Raw genomic sequence first — 25,473 nt, 5'->3', positions numbered from 1 at the left:
TAAATCCAGTAATGGCAGGCTCCATGAGGGTGGACTTTGCTTTTGAAATTCTGTTAACAGATATCCTGACTAACCATGAAATCTGAACACTAGATAATAAAATTTCAGTGTTTAGCATGCCTTATGCTATATTTGGACAGTAAATAATGTGCATGAAAATGCTTCATAGTCCTTCTGCACAGCTTAAATAAGCAAAAGTAAATAATTTCCCTTATGTTTTAGCTCTATCTCTGTGTTCTCACTGCTTGCAATTACACTCATGGTCCCAGAGTTCCTGAGTCTCTCCTCGATCCACTGCCTTCCCATTAGCACTAATATACTTGATGGGCTTTGCTACTTTCCATTACAAGAAGGGTGCAGGCACGCTGTAAATTTTATTGGTTTGAGGCAGGCATAGATGTGACTGGTTAAAAAAAACCCTCCAGACCGTGGGTACAAACACAGATTCTTAGAGAAATGGGAGATGGTACTGCTCAGTGAAATGGGGAGGATTCTCGGCCTAGATGAAAGGAAGAGGGATCAGAAGGACTGCATGTAGTGGCCTGAATGAAGCCTACTGATGTCAGTGGAGTGAGTTCTCTTGACTTCAACTACTTCAGTCAAACTTACTCAGTGAATCTGTGTAGTGGTATCAAGAATGGCTTCACTCAGACTATTCCATGGGCTGGTCTCCCTTGCTGTTGTTTATTTTTATATTTATCTTCAAGAACCTACTACTGTTATTTTTCTGTTGTACTTTCAGTCCTCCAATGTTTCTTTCCAAAATCACAACATCATACTTCCTGTATTCCCTTTTCTGTTATGTGAAATACAGTTCACCCTCCAGCCTGATATTTTTCTTATATCTTTTTCTTATATCAAAAAAACTAACTTACGAGACCTAGATCTGTTCATGTGACTGTAGAAAGTCAGTCTTTAAATTCAGGCCTCTGAATTTAAGAAATTCAACCTCTAAAAAAGAAGAACCTGCAGAGTTCTAAAGAGACAGTGCCTTCCCTGTCCTTTCCCCTATATAATTAATTATGGCAAACACTTCTTTTTTTCTTCTAAAATTATATTGCAATAAATACAGTTGGTGGGAATTTTTTTGTTGTTTAATAACCATGAAAATAATTATGTCAAGTTACTGCATAATTTAGAAAATGGATAAGATACCTTCAGATTTGGCTTTAAATTCTAATGTCTGATTTTAATATCCAACACATGATTGCGTTAGTTGCCTGAAACTGCCAATATACAGTATTTTTATATACAGTCAGAAATGTTATTATTTTTAAAGGCATATATGAGTACAATTTAGATAATTACATAGTGTTGTCACACTGTATTACTTGCATTCTTTCAAAGTACAGAAGTACAGGGTAATCCTTACTGTTACACGTGGTTTCTTGAGTCACCTTAATAGCTAAAATTAACTATAGTTAATATTGTACATCTAACTTTGTACTGTTCTCATTTTGGATGTGGGAACTTGGATATATGCTCTCAATAGCTTGATCGGTGCTGCTAACGTCTGTAGCTCTAAGTTTTCTGTATCTGAGTGAAGCACAAGTTTTATTGTGCAATGATTAAAGTATGTCTGGTGTATTGGGATAGGCCAATAAGAGAATATCTGGGTTTTTAAAATAATTTTGTGGTTTTGAAATTTATTTTACTTTACAGTTTTTTGACAGACATGTTTTATATTTGTGTAACCACATCTGCATGCACACATATACAACCCTTCTGACGGTTTCTTCAGCTTTTCAGTGATGTACCCTGTGGGGGGCATCATGGGGGAACTAAAAGGTATAGGTAATACTCTTATCAAGCTGTTGCCTTGCAAGAAGTATCATTACATACTTTATTTGTCCTATCATCCTACAGTGTTTTTTATAGATTACACAGTCAGAGACTCTAGAAATGGTCAGTTGAAATATCTAAATATTTCTATAATAGATATATAAAATGATATAAATATAAATATAAAATGATTTTTCCATAATTTTAAAATAATTTCGTTATTACTATAAGTCATGATAACCCCTTATGACTACTTCTGGAAGATTTGCTCTCTGGTATCTGGTTCAAAAACCTTATATACTTAGCCAGCTTATTTTTTCAAAGGAGTTTAATTTCATTTAAACCATATATGTGTTTGATGAATGCATCTAACTGTACTAAGCCAGAAGAGTATATCAGGAAGCTCAGTGACTGAGAATTGCATAAACACTCTTTCAAAATGGTATACATAGTTTAATTTGAACATAACTTCTATAACTTCACTGTATGATGAATCATACTTTTGTGGGCAAAGAGACATTTTTCTGATCCGTTGCCTCTTCTGACGTTTCTGTAGCAACTATTGAAAAGACTTACAGGAAGATGGAAAAGATAGGAAGCTATTGGAAATTATTTGCAACATTGCTTAACTGCTTGGCTTTGCTTTAACTTGTACCATGTTAACCTCATAAGCCACTGGTTACTGCTGAAGAGCTGCTGGGTTTGAATTTCCTTGAAGGTGTGTGTTTGTGTTTGGACACATCTATATAGTAATGTAACTTCTATGCAGTATCTTATGTAACCTTATGGAGAAAGAGACAAACTATGTTTATTTTGTACTGTGAGTATCGAATAATGAATCACCTGAACTAACTCACCAACTTAGTTTACTGTAGTATCCAGAAAATTTTAGTACAAAAAAGTACGGGTAAACTTGTACACTTCCAGATATTTCAATTAATTTTATTTTTGCTATTTCTTATGTAGCACTTTGGATTTTGTAATCTAATTAATAGAGTTTTAATAATTAATTAATTAATAGATTTTCTAATTAATAGATTAATTAATTTCCAGATTAAAACCTGAAAATACACATCCTGTATTTTTACTTCATCTGCCTTGTCTTCCTCCTTGAGTGTTCTGCTCTGTTGTCAGTCAGGAGGATAGCTGAAATCAAGTAAAAGAAAGTGGCCAGAGAAAAGAAATATGTTATGTCTTCAGAAGGAAGAAGAGTGAGAATTCTGAGTTTAGACTATAGAAAAGAGAAAATATTTTTCACCTTTTCTTACTCCCTCCCAAAAGCTGCATTCTTCTTGATTCTTCTTAAAAGACAAGATGTGAATATTTCTGGAGCACCACAGCTATTTGTAATGCAAAGGAAGTCCAAATCTGGTACTTACTTTGCTCTAAAATATCGTATCTGTTGGCAGAACAGAAAGCCTGGAAGGGCTTGAAGCAGGATCGAATCAAGAAACATTTGGGCTTGCCACCCATTCTGTGCAGGAGTTTATTTGGGCTCTTGCTTATTTAAAATGTAGCATGCTGCTTCATATACTGCACATTTCTGTATATGCACTAGAAAGCTAAAAGAAGTTCAGTATTACTTTACCCTGGTTATCTCATCTTCTCATGAAGATCAGTAGTGCTCCTGTTGGTCTCCAAAGTACTAGACAGTCCTAATGCAAGCTGTGAAGACCTCCATCCTCCTAAATTTCCCCCACCGTAGTTAAGAACTCTTATTAATTGTTCCAGCTGCAAAATCCACTTGTGCATATCTTATGAGCTTTTGGAATTGAAGTTGGATTGCAGATTCTTAAAATGTAGCAGAAATTTTGGTAGCAGTAGTATAAAAGTATTAAAAACTCTCTTTTTCAAATGAGTCGGTAGTATATGTGACCCTGGGATTAGCTCATTTGGTTCCAGCATGGTGCTAATAAAGCCAAAGTTGTGGGTTCAATCCCTATACAGGCCATTCACTTAAGATTTGGACTTGATGATCCTTGTGGGTCCCTTCCAACTCAGAATATTCTGTGATTCTGTGACGTGCAATCGTGTCAGCATTCCAGAATATGCTGTTTAGAAACACATCCAAGGATACTTAGGAGGGTGTGAGTGCACTCACCAGTTCTGCTTTTCCTCTGCATCTATTATTAATTCATATTGTCCCTGAAGAAATCTTACTCAGCTCCATTACTTACACTACAAAAACCCAAAGTATTTATGAAATAGTAGGAATGTCGCTCTTAAAAAGCAGTTTTTAAACACTGTTTCAGTTCTAAAGATTTTTCAAAGGTAGTGGGTAGGTTTCAGTGCATATTGGGAATTAAAAAAAAAAATTAACTCAAAGAAATTTTAATAATGTTTTAAATTATTGATGCCATAGGTGTCACAGTTCATCCAGAATTTTGGTTGGTAGGCCACTAGCAAAGAGAATTGTTCCTGTCTTGTACTTGTTATGAGTAGTGGAGAAAACACCTTGGAAACATGAAAAAGCAATTGTAAATGAGTAAAAAGGAAGACAGTCTAGCTGCTGTGTTCAGAAGCATTTGTATGTGTCCAGAGCAACTTAGAGGAGATCTAAAGGAGACAGAAGTGAGGCAGCAGAGCAGTAGATCTTGATGTCAGGAAACGAAGAAAAATGAGTAACTGAATGCCTACATATGTGTATTAGAGTAGTGGAAGGTAAGTAATAATGACATATGCAGATTTGGAGGAGGAAAGGGAAGAAGTTGGGCAGGGGGAGGGATGGAAGAGGAATTTAATTAAGGGGGTGGAGGGGGCCAAAGTAGGTACTTATTATTTTGTAAAAACCAAACTGAGTTTTCCTACCAATTAGGAAACGATGTTATGCATTTTTTTGAATCAAAGCAATCCTTTATGAAAAATTGAGGATGGAGAGAGGGTTTAATTCAGTTTTGAAATGGAGCTCTTGCTCTTGGTCAAGTTGTTGGGACTTCACAAGTTACTATGTTTGTCAGGGAAGTTCCCACACTTTGAGTGATAATTTGAGTTTAATGTGGTATTTCACATATTCAAAAGGCTTTGAGCATACACAATTGCTGTATTGATTTGGAAACAGTAGATGGTTAAACGATGCTAAACAGATCATGAGCCTGCCTCCTCTATGTACGGTTAGATCTACTCTTTATTCCATCCCAGGCTTTCGAAACCAGAAAGACACTAGAAGGCATCTTCTTTACAATGTTTTGTTTTTCAGGACAGGTCTTTAGGAAGTGTAATAAGGCTAGATACAGGAGTGAGGTAGATAAAGCCTGCAGCATAGAAGTGAAGCTTTGGAAAAGGACAGGCAATGCAGACTTGCCAACACATTGAAGTTACCACTCATGCTTTTCCAGAAGAAAAGCCTGAAACAAGCTTCCTCAACTTTCTGGACTGTATATCTTGTGCTACTGAGCTTAGAGATATGATGAACAATTTCACCCAATGTGTGGGGGTTTTTTAAATCCAATGTTTAAAATGCAACATTTCAGGGTGCATTTGGATGAGACTTCCCTCACCTCCTCCCTCTTCTTTTTAGTATAATGCAACTTCATCTGTTCTGGATGTTGAATGCAAGCATGGGGTTTGTGGGCACTGTTTAACTCATGCTGCTGACTACATTAATTTATTAGAGTATCCCAAGTGATACTGATGGCTTAACTGAAGACAAAGCAAGTCCACCAAGTACCCTTTATGTTAAGCTAGGGTCTTAACAACCACTAGGTGCATATACATGGAAAGTAATGAGTAGTCCTAGCACAGCAGCAGACTTTTATTTGAACTAAGAGTGTTTTACTTTGGTTTATATAATTCTATATAAACAGAAAAATTGTTCTCAGTAAACTTTCCTTTTGGGAACATGATTTTCAGTAGGGTTGGGTTGGTTTTTTTTCCTCTTGAGTGACACAAGAGCAGCAGTAAGTTTTCTTTTATAAACTCTTCAGTCCTTTGATCAGTATTATTTACTGACATTTGGTAAGAGCAATGAATAGCATGACATTGCAGAAATATCTACTGGCCATCTTTCTCTCAGTCTTTCTTTTTTTTTAAGCATACATACACTCTGAAATCCGTTAGGTAGCATTTGGGCAACTACTTGTTAGTGTCCTGCCAATCGCTCTACTTGGGCAAAAATTTTCATTAACTTTTAGAAATTGATTGAAAGTGGATTTATGTCTGAGCAGGAATTACTAAACAGAAATTTTTTTTGTTATACAAGGTTGTATCAGAACACAGTTGTCAATCAGGCAGTGAGCAAATAACATTATCATACAGTCAAATGTGTGTTTTTTTAAGAAGACATTTTGAAGAATGTTGTGTTTTAAGCAAAGTTTACTTTTTTTTACACAGAAGTCTTGGAAGGTAATTTATATATTGTTTAAGAGTAGTGAGTGGAAAACAGGGCCTGTAACAAAAAAAAGAGGTCTTCCCATGGCATCCATTTTACAAGGTCATGGCCTAGCGAGCATCTAACTAGTCTCAGTATTTGCAGTGATGAGCAGTGGCAACGAAAGCTTCAGATTCAAAGGAAGTCTTAGGTATTGGAAATGAGGAGATTTCTTAGTATATATTTATGTTTGAAATGGATCATTTTACTCCTTGGGTTATATATCAAGAGTTTAGAATATAAGCTGTGATGAAAGTTTCCATGTGTTTTGCAGTGTGATTTGCCTGATCAGGCAACATTTTAAGTTTCTTGATCAACAAAGATAGTTTTTTATTTGAAATGCTGAAATACCACATATACTAGGCTTTGTAACTGTGTTTTCCCCTGTCTAAAAAAAAGTCGCTCTATTATCTAGAGATAACTGTACTCCTTGCAATGTGTCAGTTTATTTTTGTACCTTTCTTATTTTTCCGTGAGCATTTTCCTGGGTGCAGTGAGTTTTCTTGAAAGAAAGGTGATGGGTAGCAGAGGCTGCACATGAGCCCTGTATGCTGCAGGATCGGTGGGAGGCGTGAAGGCTGCGTGCCACTGCTCGGTAGTTTTACGCCTCACCTCTGTGCAATGCCCACTCTTAAGAAACCTGTGCCAGGGTGGTTTCTTGTTGGCTGACTGTGCTGCTCTCGCTGTCGGTTGTCTCAGCCGTTGGCGCTGTGTATTCATCCCTGCCGCTGCCAGCCCCACACTGCCAGACTGTGGGATGCCTGTAGCACCTGCTGGGGCTTCTGTTCAGGGCTCTGCAGGGGCCCGGAGTAAACCCCCGCTGAAGACCTCAGCTTCACTTTGATTGCGGGTTTGCCCTTTTTGATTCTCTCTGTGAGACAGCACAGTGCCTGGAGATTTGTTTTGAGTTGTCTGAACTTGGTGAATATAGTTAGTAAGAAGCTGACCAAGGTGACCATCCTGTGAGTGAGTTTATTTACCATTGCAGACATGAAAACCTTTTATCATATGTGACCTGCCTGCTTAGTATGAAAGCTTTTTGGGTCAGTTTGTGACAGATTAGTGTCAAACATTATAAAAGCAGGAGATATCAGCCTGTACATGCATTTCTCTGTACCTTTTTCAATTCTCCCTTTGTGTCCATTGTATAGTTTTGATGGCCTCTTAAAAGCCTGTTTCTTAACTAGAGCCGGACCTTTTCATAAAAATGAAGAGGAAGTGATAAAAGGGAAATTGAAATAAAAAAAATATTTACTTCAGTATTTGAAAGGAATTGGATACCAAGGTATGCAAAGATTTTAGAAATAAAAAGTGATATGTCCATGCAAATATTTAAAGACGTGGACAAACATAAAAATAGTTTTATTGTTGATATTGTTTCTTTTCTTTTAATGAGCGTAGCAGTTATAACTGGAGTAAGTTATAAGTGAATAACAGTGTGTAAACAGTTTGAAGGGATTTTAGGCCTATATCTTCTCTGGATATTGTCTGTGGTAACATTTATAAGCCTGTTAATGTAGATGTTATATGTACTGTATACAATCTTTGGTTAGATCTGCACAAAGTAGCTGAATGTATGCGTATAATATAAAGCAGCAAAAACTTGGATGTGTTGGTTGTGTTTCTCTTTGTCTTGGCTATATTTAACAGTTTTGATGAAGTTTCATAACAAATCTGTAACTTTTGGAGATTTGCCAAAAGACTAAAAAACAGCTTCACTTGTTTTGCTTTTTAAAAATGCCGTATGGGATGACCCTTTTAGCATCAGGTCTAGCTTTCATCCCAGGCAAAATGAAAGAATAATTGAAGATAAGCTTGAGTGTCTGAAAGCTCATCTTTTTTTCCCAAATGTGACTTGGTCTAGTAAAGTATGCTATCACTGCCTACAGAACAAGTCTATTGTAATTTATACCATTTAGCATAGCTTTTGGGAGCTTGGATCATAGTCAACAAATGTGATACTGTACTTTGATGAAATCAAATGCATTTGATAAGGGAACTGAGGTAGATATACTAGTTCAGAGTATTTTTTTTCCTTTCAAAGTTTACCTCTATACAGTGTTTGCACCCCACATCCTCACTTTTGTATAGTGACAATCTGTAGTGCAGCATTTCTTCACTAATTAGAAAAAAAGTGTAATAAAGAATTGAAAAGTAATGGAAATTTGAGACTGCTGTGGTGTAGTGTGGCAGTCCTAAGGAAAAGGTTATCTTCATTAATGGTTGGCCTGTGTAATGACACTTAAATACATTCACAGAGAAAGAAATTAGTTTAATGAAAACTCAAACCTCAAGAAACTTGAGAGTTAACTTATAACCAGCAGTACTGCATCCTGAACATCAAGGCTGATGGAGTTTGGTCCTCAATAAAGACATACCGCTAATTCTTAATTGCATTAATATATCTAATGGGAAAAGAAGAATGAGAAAACCTCTAATTCTTAAAAAAACCAACCAAACAAAAAAGAACCCAAAGAAATAGATAATTTTAAGATAGCACCAGTGTCATAACTGATACTACTATATCATTTCTTCATTAGAAAAGACTAAAATATACTCAAAAATGCATTGTCAGACATTAAAGTAATCCAGTTTACAAATATATAAATGATGTTTAATTCTGGTTAGATTAAAATGTTCCACTCCTCACTCATCTGCAAAAAAAAAAAAATTAGGATTTTGATGTGGTAAAGTCAATGAGTGGAAGTTAAATATAGTCTTTATTCTTAACGTGTTGAAAAAGTTTTTAAATTTGGAATAATGTGTAATTTAAAATAGTCTCCTTGGTCTTGTAATCACAAAAAAATTATTGGAGTGTCTTATGCAAGCAGTGAAATATATTGTAGTAGTCTCCAACATTGTAATGAAAAGCTTGTGGTCATCTCTTTTGGAGCGAGCTATATATATAACACCCTCATGGCTGCATTCCACAGATCATGCCACCCAGCAACAGCAGTCAAAGGAAGTGGTTTTTTAGCTGTAAAATGTTTTCTGTGGAACAGACAGGTTGCTGTAGGAATATGAGTATTAGAAAAGGATGTTTTGTGTGGCATGTAGGTTTGTTATTACTACAAAAACACACTGCGACTGTATTTTTATCTTATAATTGCCTCTCTAGATAAGAAGCTAAGAAAGAGGGGTAATTTATGGAAGAAATTATTCTTCCACCCATTTTATCCAACTGTATTACAACCCTTTAGAGTCATGATTCTGAACTCAGCAAGTTAGGTAGGACTAGGTAACAGCATGCTTTGTCATGTGTTAAATAATTGCTACCTGGATAGCTATTAAAAGTCAATAACATGAAGAACATAAAAGCATGATTATTTCAGATTTGTCCTTGAAATGTGGATCAAAGTTTATGATCATTGTACAAATGAGTCATTGCAAGAATAAAGAGAGCAGTAAAGGATATCTCTACTTTATGTTAATTGTTTGTGGAGGTTAAGTAAAATTGTTATATAAAGATTTTCTGAATGGAAAATTAGTTTTGCTATCTGGGAAGAAGGAAATAAAAATAAAAAGGGGGTAAAAAAATCCTTTTAGTGTTTTAGTCAGCGAAGAAGAGATGGAAAAAGAGATCCTCTACAGAATTTCCGTAATAACACTAGTGGCCAAAATTTCTCACCGGGTCTTGGACGATTTTTGATAACTTTTACCTTTGAAATACCTTTATTTGAATCAACACAGCCTCTCTTATAAGTCTTGATTAGGTGGATTTTATAGATTAGGAGGGAAAAGTTCTTTTGTGGGTCCAGAAAGTGCTTTCTGAATGTAGTCCCTTTTGTTTAACCTATGGACTCTGTCTCTTGCCTGTCAACAAGTACGTATAATGTCTGTGAATGTTTATTTCTTCTCCTGCAATTTTTCATATGCTGCATGAAGCAGGCAAGATTTGTTTGAGTGTTTTATTTTTCAGTACCAAAACACATAAATGTTGATTATGGTGTACTAAAACATTTGTAGAAAAACATTTGTTGTTGTATTAGCTTCTTTCAGCTGTATTTTAAGGATGCAAAATAGTAAAACCTCAATTCCTCAAATATGAAGGCTTCTTAGATAGAACTCTTGGCTTCTTTAGCTTTTTCCTTCATATTAAAAGAAAATCTGAAAGGAGATTGTACCTGAACAAATTTAACACCATCTCCATGACGACCAGCTGATTAATCGCTATCGGTCTGGCTTTGGTCCTCTTCAGTGAACTGATACTCCCCAGGTTTTTTTTAACATATCCTCTGTGTTTTCTATGAAGGTCATTTATTTAGTGACGGTTAATCTTACCTGTGGTTTCCTCTCAGTTTTACTTCCTGCACAGTAGTAGGGAGTTTTGAAGGTTAGGGGGTTTTTTCCCCATCTTGCTTTTTCTGATATTTCAGTTCTCTTTTGAGCATAAGTGTTCATCAGTACATTATGAGTGTGACTAGTTGAGGCTTAGGACCTTGCAGTACAAGTATATCCAAGCTAAGTGTTGTATCTAAGTAGTATAGTAAGGTCTGAGCCTCTGTTGCTGCATTGCTGAAGTATTCATACTTTCTTGTGTAAAGTCATCACTGCACTACCCTGCAGTCAGAGTTTCTGCAATGTTAGAGGTATTTTGAATCAATCAAGATACTTGTCATAGCTACTGCATAATTTTTTACATTTATAAATTTGTTTAGAAGGCCTGAGAATAGTACAACCGTTGCAAGTAATTGCAAGTTTTCCCCTATAACAGAAGTAACAGCCTGTGAACTGTAAGAACATAACCTCTATAGAACATAACATCTGTAGGTGGTCAGACCAATTGTCCATGTGGCTCAATATCCTGTCATTCCTAACAGCCTCTCACAGAAGATACCAGTGATAGACAGGGAAAGGGTGAGATTGTGCATTATATTTTCCCCAGAACATTTTCCCAATCTTCACCTGTCTGTGGCTAAAGAGTTCAAGGTTTGCAAGCAGTAAAAAGAAGAATGAAAGCTGAGGCTAGGAAGGAAGTATTTCTCCATCCTGAACACTTCTTCTATTTTTAAGTTTTTGCACGTTTGGTTCCAATCTTTGTGTTTACCTGTCATGTCTCATGGATATATTAATTGTTTGAAGTTATTCCATATATTTACTCTTTGAGCGCCGTATTTTTTGCAGATGGTTTGTGGGACACCTTAATTATCTCATATAATTTCGTAGTATTTATAAGACTTGGATATTGATGTTCAGGTGTAGTTATGAACTCTATGGAAGATTAAAGTAGTACATTAAAAGGTTTGCCAATAGATTTGTATAGAAAAGCAATAGAAAAATCTGTTTTGACTGAATATTTTACATACTGTTGAAAGTAAGAAATGCATATAACATGCTATTATGCTGTTTCTAAGGTGTGCATAAAACAATACAGAAAGTAAAAATGTTGAGGCAACTCTTATTTTCCTTCATAATCACCAAGTCAACAAAACAGATTTAGAAGGGTGAGATGCACTTGGAGAGGCTGAAAATAATTTTAGGTAATTTCCCTCACTAGCTGTTTTTCTAATTTTATTATTTTCAATCACTTTGTAGAAGAAGTTAAAACTGAAGATAATAGATACAGATATTTTACATAATAAATGACTGGAGAAATTTATCTAAGCAGGTGTTTTGTGCTTGGGAAGTGGTGATAAGAAACTTGCACCAAAACCAGTCCTGAAAAGATGGGAAACATTTTTTGTGGTGTTAGTTTATATCTAGTCTGAATAATTTTCATTCAGCTACTTATTTGACATAGTGATATATCTGGATTTACAATAACATATTAATTATTTCCTCTTTTTTCTTTCCATTTTTTTTTTTGTGTTTTTGTTTGTTTTGTTTGTTCATGATGTGCTACTGAACTATTACATATGAAGATTGCTGTGTTCACTGTATCCTGGCTTGCTTGTTCTGTGAATTTTTCACCCTCTGTAACATAGTTCTGGGACAAGCATCCTGTGGCATCTGCACATCAGAAGCCTGCTGCTGTTGCTGTGGGGACGAGATGGGAGATGACTGTAACTGCCCGTGTGATATGGACTGTGGCATAATGGACGCATGTTGTGAATCTTCAGATTGCTTGGAGATCTGCATGGAATGCTGTGGGATCTGCTTCCCATCATGAAATATTTATCCCTTTTTATTTTATTCTCTGTAAAACTGGAGAGCTTTTCTTTAAAAGCATTTAAAGAAAGACAAGGTAAGATTTTCACACAACCAACTGGTATTGCACTGCTAATTCCCTTTATATAAATGTTTTTTTAAAAAACAATCCTCAAATCTGTATTCTAACACAGGTTGTATAGTTTTGTATGTGAAACTAAAGCTACATTCCAGCTTCCTTTTGTCTTTGCAAATGGAAGACTTTGTTGAAACCAAATTATAGGCCTGATACCACAGGCTGTATGAAGGCAAAATTACCATTTGAATTGAGTGATAGGTTTTGGTCAGAGAACAGACTGCAGAGCAAAGCCTTAAGTATTTGCCTTTACCTACTTTAGTGTTTAAACACTCAAATGCCTCCATGCATAACGTGCCTTTACAGACTTTCTGAAAATCAAAACATCTTTATTTCTATCTCTTTGGGTTGAAAGCAACTTTGCTCTATTATTTTAAGCTTAATTCAAAAGCCAGCATCAGAAATCTGCTGTTGGTTTTGCTAGAGTGGTCAAGTAAGCAATATTTCTTTTGTTTTTAATATCTCACTGGTTTGAGAGAGAGATTCCTGGTATTTTGCATTGTCAATATTGATACTATCAAAAAAACTGTAGTCAAGTGTAAGTTTTGTGAAGGACTAGAAGAGTACCAGGATTTCTTTGTTATCAATCAAGACAGAATAGAGAACTTATTTTTTACTTCAGTACTATTATTACTTGAAATGCTTCTTTTTAGAAAGAGACTTTTGAAATCTGTCTAGACATGACATATATCCTTAGAGTAACAAACTAATAGACTAACAAATTTTCAAAATTTGGTTGTAAGGGGGAAATTATTAGAAGTTAACTCAAGAATCTCAACTTGTGCATTAAGTGACCCAGTCAGTGTTTGTGGCCTTAGAACCAGTGTCACAAAAGTTAGTATTTATTTCTTCACTGTATGAGAAAGATCCACAGAGGGTAGCAGAGTTTAAACCAAATGTAAAGACCAAATTAAAACTCACTTGACTAAGGAATTCTGTCATTGAATGCAAAAAGCAAGTGAAAAAATATTTATTCTCAAATACATTTTAAGTGTTATTTTAAAATAACTGTATAAAAAAGGACATTTTAAAAATGTATGATAGCCTTTGAAAGTAAAAGGACTGAGATTTAAAATGTTTGAAAAATACAGTTAGAATCTGTTGGACAACCTTTTTGCTATTATACCATCAGGGTTTTCCGAGAAATACCTCTCTTTGTAATTGTAATTGTGAAATGAATTTTTTTCAGCACATAAAAAAAGTTTATCACATTCCCAGATTTAGGTAATCAAGATACCCATTTTCTTTACCACCTACTAGTTTCTTCCCTCCATGTCTGTAGCTCGTGAACTTTTCTGTGTAAACCACCTACACATCTTGATCTCACATACTTAAACTTTCCTATCCACACTTCAGAATTTCCATTTGTAGATTGCTAGATCTCATAAATTTAGGCCTTGTTACAAGAATCATCAATAGCCAATAGCATATATGTGTTGAGTGAATTGACCATAAATGTCTCTTTATTGTATAGTGAATTCAGTTTATGCAAATGTGACAAGCTAAAGATCACAGGAGTGTGAAGCTAAATCAACAAATTGTCTGATATTAACCAAAGCTTCTTCTTGTGAACACTGTCTAGTAGTGCCTACTACTGCAAGTTATCACTGAAGGTAACATAACCAAATCCTCAGCTATACTGGGGAGCTGGGAAGTGTTACATTTTGCCTTAACATATACAATATTGTGGTGTATTCTGATGCAATGTGGATTCACCTGCAGAGGGTGTCCTACTCTGTTTTTTATGGTTACTACAAGGATTATTTCTTATTATGTTTTTTTTCCCATATATTGGGCCAGATTCTGATCTGCTTGGCATCAACTACGCGCATTTCCATTCATGTCAGAATTTTCCATTGGTTTAGCTCCAGTTAGAGAGCAAAAAAATATTATGGTAATAGGCAGGCTAATAAGGAATCACATAGTTAAACTGATAAATTCCCAGTGCTCAGAATCTGACCTATGGGGCTCAATTATGACTCCTAAAAGTCTGAACCACACTGGGAGGGGGGAAGAGGTGCCTTGGCTGAGTGGCATTGCCTGGAGCCGTTTTACCTTTGTAAGACATAATGCCTCTGGGGAAATTGGGGGCATCACAGTAAGCACTGGGACTCAATGCACCTTGGGAAAAGTCAAGACAGTGCTTTGTCCATCGTAGGTCTGTAGTTGACACCGTCATGGTGGGACGTTCTCTGGGGCTAACCAGCACCATGAACTGTCTTTCCTCATGTCCTTCTGGTCGCAGAGAGGTGAATTATGGCTGTTTCTTGTCTGAATGTGCCTTTGGGGACAGGAAACTGGTCTTCCAGTCTCTTGTCCTACCCCAATATCCATGCCTGCTGGAGCAGTTCCAGTTTTGTGCTTGGAAAACTGCACATTTGTATATGATGCTTTTAAAATACTAAATCTTACTAAACGTTACTTTTACCACAGGATGATATGGTTTAAAAAAAAAAAGAGAGAAAATACCAATCTAGGGAGTCCTGTGTAAAAGTTATCTATACAGTTTGGCCTGTACAAACCCTTGTTTCTACTTATAGGAACTCATAAGGGTTCTTGATTTGTCAAAATTATGAAAACCTGGGAAATGTATTTTTTTTTAAGCATTCACTTCCATTACTGTTAAAATACAAATAATAATTACAAAAACTTGGTTCGTGCATATATGCATATGTGTTCATACTCTGTCACGCGCATGGATGCACACATGCAGACATGTCTTTCCCCACTTCATTTGTGAAATACTAGGAAGTGAAAATAGTGTTATTAAACCTCATAGTGATTAGAAGTATCAAAGTATTACAGACAATTGAAAAAAATAAAAAATTGTGTGTTTTGTTTGACATTTAAATGCAATCTGCTACTGTTTGTCATAGAGATATTAGCACTTTTGGAAAATGTATCTTTGTAGCAGAGAATATTAGCATGTAGTTTAAGGAATTCCTTTCTGTATTTATATTCTTAAATTCTGTTTTGTAGTTTTCACTCTATAAACAATCTTGTAAGCACCTTGTGTAATTAAAACAAGCAGAATTAGGAGTCAAATGTGAAAATAGAGTTTAAATAAAATTAAAATATCAGAACTTAATTGTCTATTTTATAATAGTTTTTCTAACTTGTACAGTGTTTCAGTATATAGTTCTGCAAACCGGCCCATTTGAAAAACTTGCTGTTTGTATTTTATATCAACTGGATGTTCTACTTACAAACACTATTTTGAAATAAAGATCTTTATTTTGAAACTTTGGGACATCTTTTTCTTCTAATCTTGCATTGTTACTCCTCTGAACATTACTTTCATATAATTTCATGTCTATTTGTGGTTTTTCTTCCGTTATGACGCTTCCTGAAGGTGTTATGTTGGTCTTTGAGTGATTTACACAGAGGGTGAACCAGTGTACACAAGTTGTCTTACAGGTGGAGCTAAGCCAACTCAGGTTCTAAAAACAAGCTGAATCAAGGGTGTAGTCGGTTCACAGTATTGCAAAAGACATACTATGGTCTAATTGTCCATGTGGCCTGGGAAACAAAGGCTTGCACACAGTACCACTATTTTAAATTAAGGTATGTTTTTAAAATCAGTTAGTTTAAACACAGATGGAGTAGACTTCCAACTGTGATTTAACCAAAGATTTTTTTCATGTTGTCCTAAGCTGTGTGAACATGCTTATGTTACTTTAAAACTGCAGAAACTGCATGTCTATAGTCTTTTACACTAATTTTTCTATGTCTATTTTAAGTTTATTGAAAATTCTACCATGTCTGTGTATATGTGGGCCCTTGGAGGGTCTAAAAAAATTGCTTCTCTGGGTATTGCAGAGGAAAGATGATAAAACTGGCAGAAATTATGCTGGAGTGTGTATCATGAAGTCTTGCCGTTGAGACCATTTGCGAAAATAATTGTTTTATTAAGAGAAGTAATAAAAACATAGACAAATAGCATCATTTGAGAATTATTACAGGTGTTCTATTTCTAGAAAAAAACGGCTGTTGTGAAGAAGGATCAGGATCATTCAGGAGCTTTTTGATTGACTAATTACTCTATTTCAGCCATAATACTCAGGTTAAGAACTGTTTGTTGACTTTGATGAATCACTGTATTTATAATATTCTAAATGATAAACTTTTCTGAGCTCTTCACATATTTAGTTTTTTTTTTAAATTGTCTTAATGGTTGCAATATTTGATGTATGTTCTTGGAGAACAATGCCAATTGCATCGATGTATCTCCAGATAAATCTCCTATTGTCTGCACTCTTGTAACTTTCTGGAAGGCAACATATATATCATCAAATGAATCATACATCTGAAATCTTACTCTTGGCCCCAAAATTAAGCTAAACCTTAGAGAAATATCTCCCTGGTGTCTTTTCTCTGTTGTTCTCTCTGTCTTTATTTAAGTGCATACACCGTGTGTTGGAAGACTCCATATAGTGTTGATGGTGACACTAGTAGCTCTAGAATCCTACAGGCATTAATCGTACTTTTTCCTCTACCTTCTAACCCTTCTGCCAGTTCTCAGCACTCCCAAAGAGAGCAGGGGGACCTTAACTCAATTTCAGTGTCAGGGTATTGAAAGAAGTTTGATAAAAATAATACTGTGCCCTCACTTCCATGATGCACTTGTTGAGTGTGCTCAATACACTTGAATGTGAAGTTGGTTGCTTGTACAAAACGCTTATGCTATTTACCCATGGTTTCATGGCATAAAAAGATCGCTCTTCTCTTCTTTAGAAATCTTTAGTATGATGAGCTACTTTTACTATAGTTGGAAAGAGAGAGCTTTCTCCGAATCATCATTCTGCAAGAGTTTCATTAGGTCATCTTAATCTCTATATGGTTTTTAATGACAGATTCATAGAATGGCTTGAGTTGGAAGGGACTTTAAGCATCATCTAGTTCCAACCCTTCTGCTGTGAGCAGGGACGCCTTCAACTTGCCATCCAACCTGGCCTTGAACACTTCCAGGAATGGAACATTCACAACTTCACTGGGCAACCTGTTCCAGTGCACTGCATACAATCCTGTTTTCTTCTTTTATGTATGCATGTTATAGCATTTGTTAGTACATAGCCATCCAGTATTCATAAAAATGGGATGTTAGATGAAAGATTGTGTAATACCTTTATACCTTTAATACTATCTTATTAATTTTTATTCTGATATGCATGTGATATTTTAACTGACAAAATACTCCACCTTAATTGAGGCTCTTTATATCATCTCAGTAGGGTATGTGATTGGTGCCCAAGCACTACACAATCCCTCTTCAATCAGTGATGTAGAATTCAGCAATTTGTCTCATCTCCAAGTTGCATGAAGTGACCACACTGTGAATGGTCTGTACTCTAACTTGTGTATGTTTCGCATTACAATCCTGCTTTTTTAGGCACCAAATCCACAGTGTCTACCTTAGTTTCTTTAGCTTTATCACAAGGTGGTATATTTGGCTTTGTTTGTCTTTTAAATCTTTGTTGTTCAAAGAGAACAGAAAGGGCCTTCCTTGTGGAGGTCTAGGACAATACCACAATACATGTTACATTGTAAGTTATTTCTTCATCTTTTTTACATTCACTGCTATATGCAACTTCTAGTCAAACAGACTTGTAAAAATTATGTCTTTGGAACTCTGGACTTCATCTAAGTAACTGTAGCTCAATAGTTGTTTATGTTTAAACATATGGAAATCAAAATGTATTGATTCTGTCTTGCTCAAATAAAGAACCAAAAGTTCTGTTGAGTTGGATTCTGCAGAGTCTTGCAGATTGGCAATATTCAAAATAGTTCTGCTCACAAGAATAAGACAAGTACATTAATTTCAAATTAATATATTTTACAGTAACAGATATGTATATATGCTAGTTTTTACATTCTGTGCTACTTTCAGTTACTGAGGACTATTAAGAAGAAACAGGGAAGAATAAATGTATTAAAAAACATGGGTTTGCTTTCCTCCCTAGGAAATGCAACTCCATTTGTCTGTTTCTTCATGTGAGGAGGAGACACCTTGCTTACATATTTAATGTAGACTAACAGCAGCGATTTAAAATCTACAGTAACTTCAAGGTCATTAGAAGTAGCATGTGAAGGATAAAGGGAAATGTGGTGCAAGGGACTCACTTCTGTTGACCACTGCTCTCTCTGTATCAGTAATCTGCTTTGCAACTACCAGGCTTTCATGGAGTTAAGTTTAAGAAAATTAAGGTATCCATGACTGAAATTTTATATTCAGTCTTGTTTCTTCAGAAAGAATAATTAGACATATTTACACAATTACATTTTAGTAAACTATTATGTCAGCCTAACTGTAACACATATTCTGGTTAAAATACATTAAGCAGCAATCCAGAAGTAATTTAGCTGCTGAAGGCATTATTTTCTATCTAATTATTCACAAATTAATGAATAAAATTAAATTCCAATCACTGAAAAAATGAAGCAATGGTGAGAATCAGAACTACAGATTAGTTAAAGGTATGCAATGCATAACAGAATTAAAGCCTTCTTTTATTCAAATTCAATGCTTAAAAAAGAACAAATCCATCATCTTGAAATTTGACTTGTAGCTTGACATTAAAAATAATATGAGTAGAATTTTCAGTGGGGTAAGCACAAAACTAGTTCAAGTAGTGTCACTCTCAATTAATGTACTCAGGTGGTGTGCCCATTAAAATTCCCACTTGTGGGTTCAGCTCTCTATGCAAATGGGGTCATTACCTGGAGAATTTAATTGGGTATGACACTGGGAGTAGGAATTGTCCTTTCAAAATAAACCTTCTTGCATACATTTTCACTAGAAATTTGATTGTTACATATACTTCATATTGTTTGGCTCTATAAATATTTACCAAATTGAGAATGTCCTCACTTATTTAGTTTTTTACAGGTGATTCATAATGCATCAAAATGATTTTTAAATTGTTCCATGTATTGCATATGCAAGTCTTGTAACAAAAACCTGTGGTGAAAATGTATTTTTTGGTGTTCCACATCCTTTTAAAGTTGATAGTAATTTTTATAGCATCTGAAAACAAAACTGTAATATTTTTGTAGTATATGTACATGTAAATAAAAACAGGTTACTTCATACTGAACTCCTATCTCACAAATTGTTCGGAAAGAACAAAAACATACTGTGTTTCTAAGTTATATTAACTTCTAGCTTTTGCTGGAAATTACTTGGCATAATCATTTGTATAAATAAGGCTAGTACTGAAAGAGATTAGTCCCCAAATGTGCACACAAATCTTGTGGAAACACAGGAGTACATGGTTGGAAAAGACTTCTAGAGAACTTCCAGTTCAGCAGTCTAAGCTGAAAGAATATCCAGAATCATGCTCTTGGAAACCTCTGATGGAGGGAATTTTGGACACTAGAGATAACTGTCACCAGTGCTACAGTAGTTTTATAGATAGAAAGCTTTTTTCTAACACCCCATTTAATCTTATTTTCATTTCTGCAAGTAAGACTCATGTACCTATGTTCCATTCCCAGTGGATGTGTAGAACAATCACCATTCTCTTGTATCACTTTCATATATTAACCTTTCATATAGTTTGTATACTCCTATTTGATTTTCTCTTGCCTAATCCAAAGAAATCTAGTTCCATTTTTTTCAACCTGTCTTTTTCAGTGCAACATTAATTTCAGACACTAAAAACTGTATGAGCTATGCTTCTCATTTCACACTATCACAAGACTCAGAGAGCAGGCATTTTTTTTCTGCTAATAAGAAACAGAGATGTTGGATGGTAGATTGAAATAAGAGATATATTCATGTCTATAAACGTGCATGGATTTCGGTAGCATGAAAGGTGACAGTATTTCAGTTGCACCTTAACTTCTGTAAAGGGAGCAGTCCAAAGAATCAACATTGTGATCTTCTACATAAACCCTTGAAAGATTTTCATGGGGTTTGTAGAACACTTTTTAAAATTTCCAGGATGGAGACCTACAAGTACTGTCTTAGCAAATAAACTGAGAAAATGATTCTACCATGTCATTAAAGCTTATCTCCATTTGTTACTTTTGTATTTTCACTCCATCTCAGCTTTCAGCTGCTTGCCATTTCTTTTCAGCACTCAGTTTACTAATCCAGCATCCTCTGTGTTTTCACTAAAACTTCCTGCCAGTCCTGTTGATTCTCACTGCTTCTTTGATGCTTAATACATATTTATGAATTAAAAAAAAAACTACTAAAGACTGATGTTTTTTCTTATTAAATTTACCTATAGCTTTGTAGTAGCCTTGCACTATGGTTTTAAGAGCATGGGTTAGTGTGGATTTTAACATAAAAACTGTATTTCAAAAGGTTGATGCTACCTTACTACTCCTCATGTTCAAAAATGGTGATTAGAAGCTCATTTCATTCACAGGCAAAATCATTGGTAGCTTGATCTGAAAATAATGACAAATTAAACTATAGAAAAGTACTAATGTATATCCATATAGTTTTATGGAAAATACTTCTCAATTATTCATTAATGAGAATAAAAGTTTGTCTGAAAAGAATAGTTGTATAGCCAGAATGTACTTGATTTCTTAACACTTTTGACTGAGGATTTATATGACATCCTGATTTGCAATATTACACTTTAATATGTGCAGGTAATGTAGACTAAAACCAAGTAACTGATAGGTCTCAAACAGTAGTTGTCAAATGAAAATATTGTTAAAAGGGTGATTTTAGAGAGGTTCTGAGGAAATTGGTACTGTGCTCTCTTCAGCATTTTAATCACTGATCTGGAAACATTTCTAGCAGAATTTGTAGATGAATCAATAGCTGATGGAACAGTAAATTAAATACATACCTTTTCACAAGGTGCTTATTTAGAGCAATGTGAACCTGGTAGGATGGACCTCTTCTGAGAAAATGTTTTTCCATGCTATGAAAGGGAAAGAAAATATTTAGAATTTACTTCATAGAAAAAAACTATTAATTTTCAACACTTTGAAAAGATCAGAGGGACATGGTGAAGAAGGTACTGAACAATGGTTTTCAACTGAAATGCTGTGGCCTTTTGTGCTGACCTTTCAATATTTAAATGGATCATGCAGTAAGTGGAAGCAGGGAAGAGCACGTGCTAAGGAAATCAGTTTCAGAACACTACTTTCTGTTCTTCACATTTTGAAAAACAGAAATAGTCCATAACAGAACAATAAAAATTACTTAGAGACATAAAATCACTTTAAAATAGAGAATTGCATAGCTTATTCTACTTAGGTTTATGCAGCAGAAGACTGAGGTGTGACTTCATCACACTGTACTGGTATCTTTACAGGCACAAATTACAGTGCTTTGAACCTCCTCTTGTTCTGCCAAAGAGATGCAAAAAGAGCTAAAATGTAAAGCCAAAATAAAATTGATGTCCGATTTCTTACCTGAATGTAGCTGTGAAGATAGTAATGAGTTGAACAAACTATCAAATTCAGCATTTGATTACACAGCTCCTGATAGTCTTGGCCCACAACTGATGCTTTTCTGAAAGATATGCTTACCCTTAAAAGTCTGTGTGTGTGTATGCATACATACATACATACATATATATACCATATATAGAGAAAAAAATGTAGTGAATAAATGCTGAACTGGATACTCTTTTTCATATTAGAGAGGTTAAATGAGATGGTGCAGTAATACCTCATGGATTTGTTTTCTAGAGGCAGGAATAGATTATCCTAACTGCAAATGGGGTTCATAGAATTCTTACTTATGTCAAACATTAAAATAAATAGAACTAAATATTTTTTAAAAAAACCAACTTTATTGGCACAATATCTATATATTTTAGGTGTGTAAGGAAAGTAGTGATATTCTGTACTTTTTATCAGCTGTGCTCAGAGAGATTATCTAATGAGGAGGTGACGTTTTCTGACCTGTGCTCTACAAGGAAGATACATGCATCAGATGCAGTTCTCCTGGGTCCACAAGGTGGATTGCTCCTTGACTGTCTTCCCATAATAGGTTCTACAGCATCTCTGTGGGTTGGGGTTTTATTTGCTGGGATTTTTTTGTTGCTTTTCTTCTTTACCCTTGCTGGTGGGAGCATGAGAAGTACCAATATCTAATATTGTAGTACCAAAGTCTAATCTAATAAAGTGGACTTTAAATGGTGCTGGGATTTTTTTGCTACTGCAGGATTTCCACAACACAGATATGTATGTCCTCTCTCACAGAAGCTGTCTGGGATAATGTGGTGGTCACAGATGATTAGATGATTCCCATACCAACATTCAAATACAGTGAATGTAGGTTATAATTCTGGACTAATAATTCAAATAAAGATTAATTTCTATTGCAAAAATGTAAAACACATTAAATGTTAATTTCAAGGGCAAAATGAAATTGAAGTCCCTAAGAAAATACCTTAAATTGGATGAATTACCTGTAAAACAAACATCATAGATAAAAAGCGAATTTACTTAATATAAAAAAAGTTAATAAAATGGGCTGTGAAAGGAAGATAAGCACCAATGCTAAGATAAATAGTCCACTCACACTGAAATAAAGCATGAAAGTTCATCTATGCTATAAAAGTTTATGGAAAATTTACAAGATAAAGTGTATTCCGGTGTATTAAACAAAGGGCCGATGGGATTTGTGTGTTGTGAGCTGCCAGTAGGCTCATCATAACTGTTACAAATCTACTCTGAAATGTTAAAAGAGCAAAAATACAGAGCTAGAAGGTCTAATTCCTCTGGGCTGGGGAAAGGAAGTGGGTACTGACTCTTTTCTTTGTACACTATCCTTCCACACGTTGCAATGCAGGAAATTATAGAGCAGGTGGAGAGGTCAGATGTGTGTAGAGACTTAACTGCATATTTCACTTCCCTACTCCTTAGTTAGAGGTTAATATAATGCTGTGTTACATTGATTCAGCAATACTTTTGCATTCCCCTACTCCAGGAGAAATTTAACTCACAAACTATACCATTAGGTTTATTTATTTATTTATTTCCCTCAGGTTTCCTTGGTCCCGGGTTATCCTTAAGGGAGTCAAATGATAAAATGAAAATTGACCCCTATGGAAATTATTAGTAGTTTGTTAGACTGCGTTATGAGACATACGGGGATTTCTCCAATGACCAAAATGAATTTTACACTTTTCTTATCCTGGTTTCCAGAGAGAAAAGGGCTAAATAATCCACTGTGATGTATATGCTTCCATCTGTGTTTAGCCATTTTTTTATTCAGTACTAATAACTTGTAAGCCTGTTGGTCCCATTTAAACCAAGTGTAAGGTGAGAGCAATTGAAAAAAAAAAAACAACCAAAGCAAAAACAAAGGAGAATGGCCTTATTCTTACCCCACTGGGAGGACACTTGTGGAATTTGATCAGCTCTTATAAGCCATCAGGGAATCCATGGAAGGGAGACTTACTAAAAATGTTTAATTGTGGAAAAACCTACAGCTGAAACTGACATTTTATTAAATGCACAGGAGTCAAACTAAGTGACTGAAATCACAGAAATGAAAAGTAATTCTGCTCATGGAACAAGCCGCTTTGCATAGTTTAAGCTTGACTCTCGTAAATATGAATAGTGTAAATTACTTTCAAAATAATTCCTACTTCTTTGTCTCCGGTTTTGTAACATTTACTTTTGGAAAAGTTATGGTATTCCCCTTTAATGATTCAGGTTCCCCCCGGGCCCTCTCCCGTGCAAATAGCTTTCTAAATCCATTGTTCGAGGGTAGTCTTCAGGAATAAAACTAGAAATTACTGAAAAAATAATTTGGTAGTAGCTAAGAAAAAAAGCCCGAAGGATTAAAAAAGAAACTTTGTTGTTATTAACACATTTGCTTGTTTATTTCTTTTTACCAATAACAGTTTTTGACTAAAGACTAAATTTATAAAATTTTTGATCCACATAGCATGCTGAAGCAAGTTTTTGAATTAAATGTCTTCTACTTAAAGCAATAAATAATATACTGCATAATTGTACTCACAGTTAGCATTAATAAAATATTGTATGTGTAATTTTTACGACTAGAAGTATCGCTGTGGTTGTCATATTTTACTGTACACATAGCTTGATTGTTGCAGAGTAGACATCTGCCAGAAACGTTTCAGTTTAGCATGATGAATTTACTGTAACCCTGTCAAAAATCACATTGCAATGCCAAAGTATCGCTTTGAATATAGGTTGAAAAACAGAAATAAGTGTGTTGTGGAGGGTTTTCAAATTCTCTCAGAATCCAGTCATTACTGCTGTTATGGCTGGGCACGTAGGAATGCTATTGCTCCATGGGGGATTCCTGGGAAGTGAGCATTCCTTACTTAATCAGGTTAATGCAAAGCAAGGTCCTGTTGACTGTAGATGCCCTGCATAGTCTATCAGCACTCCAACGAGGATGCTGGTGCACAAAGGGCAGGCAATTTGCAAAAAAGTGTAAAGACTTTTTGAGGTCTTTTGTGAAAATTTAAATGGAAAAGGCACAATTGTTTGTTATATCTTCTGTGCTGATTGTATTTCAGATACTTTATTTTTTTACTACTTATGTATTAAACACTTTATCCAGTGCTGCTTGGGTTAATATGTATGTCAAACTCTTGTGTTTGAATTATTTGGGCCCAATTCTGAGCTCAGATAAGCAACAGAAGAGACTAAGGAAAAAGCTGACTGGAGGCTTAATGGAAATTCTCTAGGATTCTGACATTTCAAGAAATAGTGTATCAAGAAAGGTAAGTAGCTCTGCATCTTTGATAAAAGATGCTTCAGTGTTGTATGTGGTTTAAATAAATGCAGTATAGCTCATTTTTTTTTCTCAGGTTAGATCTTTTTGTATTTTCAATAGAGGCCAAAGGTGTTCTAGCAAGTTTCAAATAGAAGCTAAGATATGATCCTGGGATGTAACTCAAACACCACATTTGTATATTTTATAAAACTATTATTTATGAAAGGGAATTATAAATCTGCATCTGCGTAGGCCCCCTGTCTGCCTACCTATATGAATATTACCATAGCCTTCAGGCTTGAATTAAGAGGATCATGCCAATATATAGTCTTCTTTGATGGGCTTTTAAACCATGGACAGCAGAACTGATTGCTCACATGTAGATACAATTAGTGTAAAGGACTATTTCCTGACATTAATATACTA

At 35.1% G+C, this 25,473-nt stretch overlaps 1 protein-coding gene across 5 annotated transcripts in view; it reads left to right on the top strand.

Annotated features, from left to right (window-relative positions):
- MDFIC (MyoD family inhibitor domain containing) overlaps nucleotides 1-15,613 on the top strand; it is a 53,268-nt gene extending 37,655 nt beyond the window's left edge. For 4 of the 5 annotated variants that reach the window (XM_032688160.1, XM_032688161.1, XM_032688162.1 and 1 more), the window contains exon 5: nucleotides 12,010-15,613. In XM_032688160.1, coding sequence (XP_032544051.1) covers nucleotides 12,010-12,257 — 248 coding nt within the window. In that variant the 3' untranslated portion in view covers nucleotides 12,258-15,613. The remainder of the gene's footprint in view (nucleotides 1-12,009) is intronic. The other variant, XR_004357126.1, reaches the window with a different exon arrangement.
- Nucleotides 15,614-25,473: the final 9,860 nt, after the last annotated feature.

Source organism: Chiroxiphia lanceolata, chromosome 5 (assembly GCF_009829145.1).
Source record: "Chiroxiphia lanceolata isolate bChiLan1 chromosome 5, bChiLan1.pri, whole genome shotgun sequence".
Classification (NCBI taxonomy): Eukaryota; Metazoa; Chordata; class Aves; order Passeriformes; family Pipridae; genus Chiroxiphia; species Chiroxiphia lanceolata.
The sequence above is the reverse complement of the archived record's forward strand: the minus strand, read 5'-3'. Positions and strand labels throughout refer to the sequence as shown.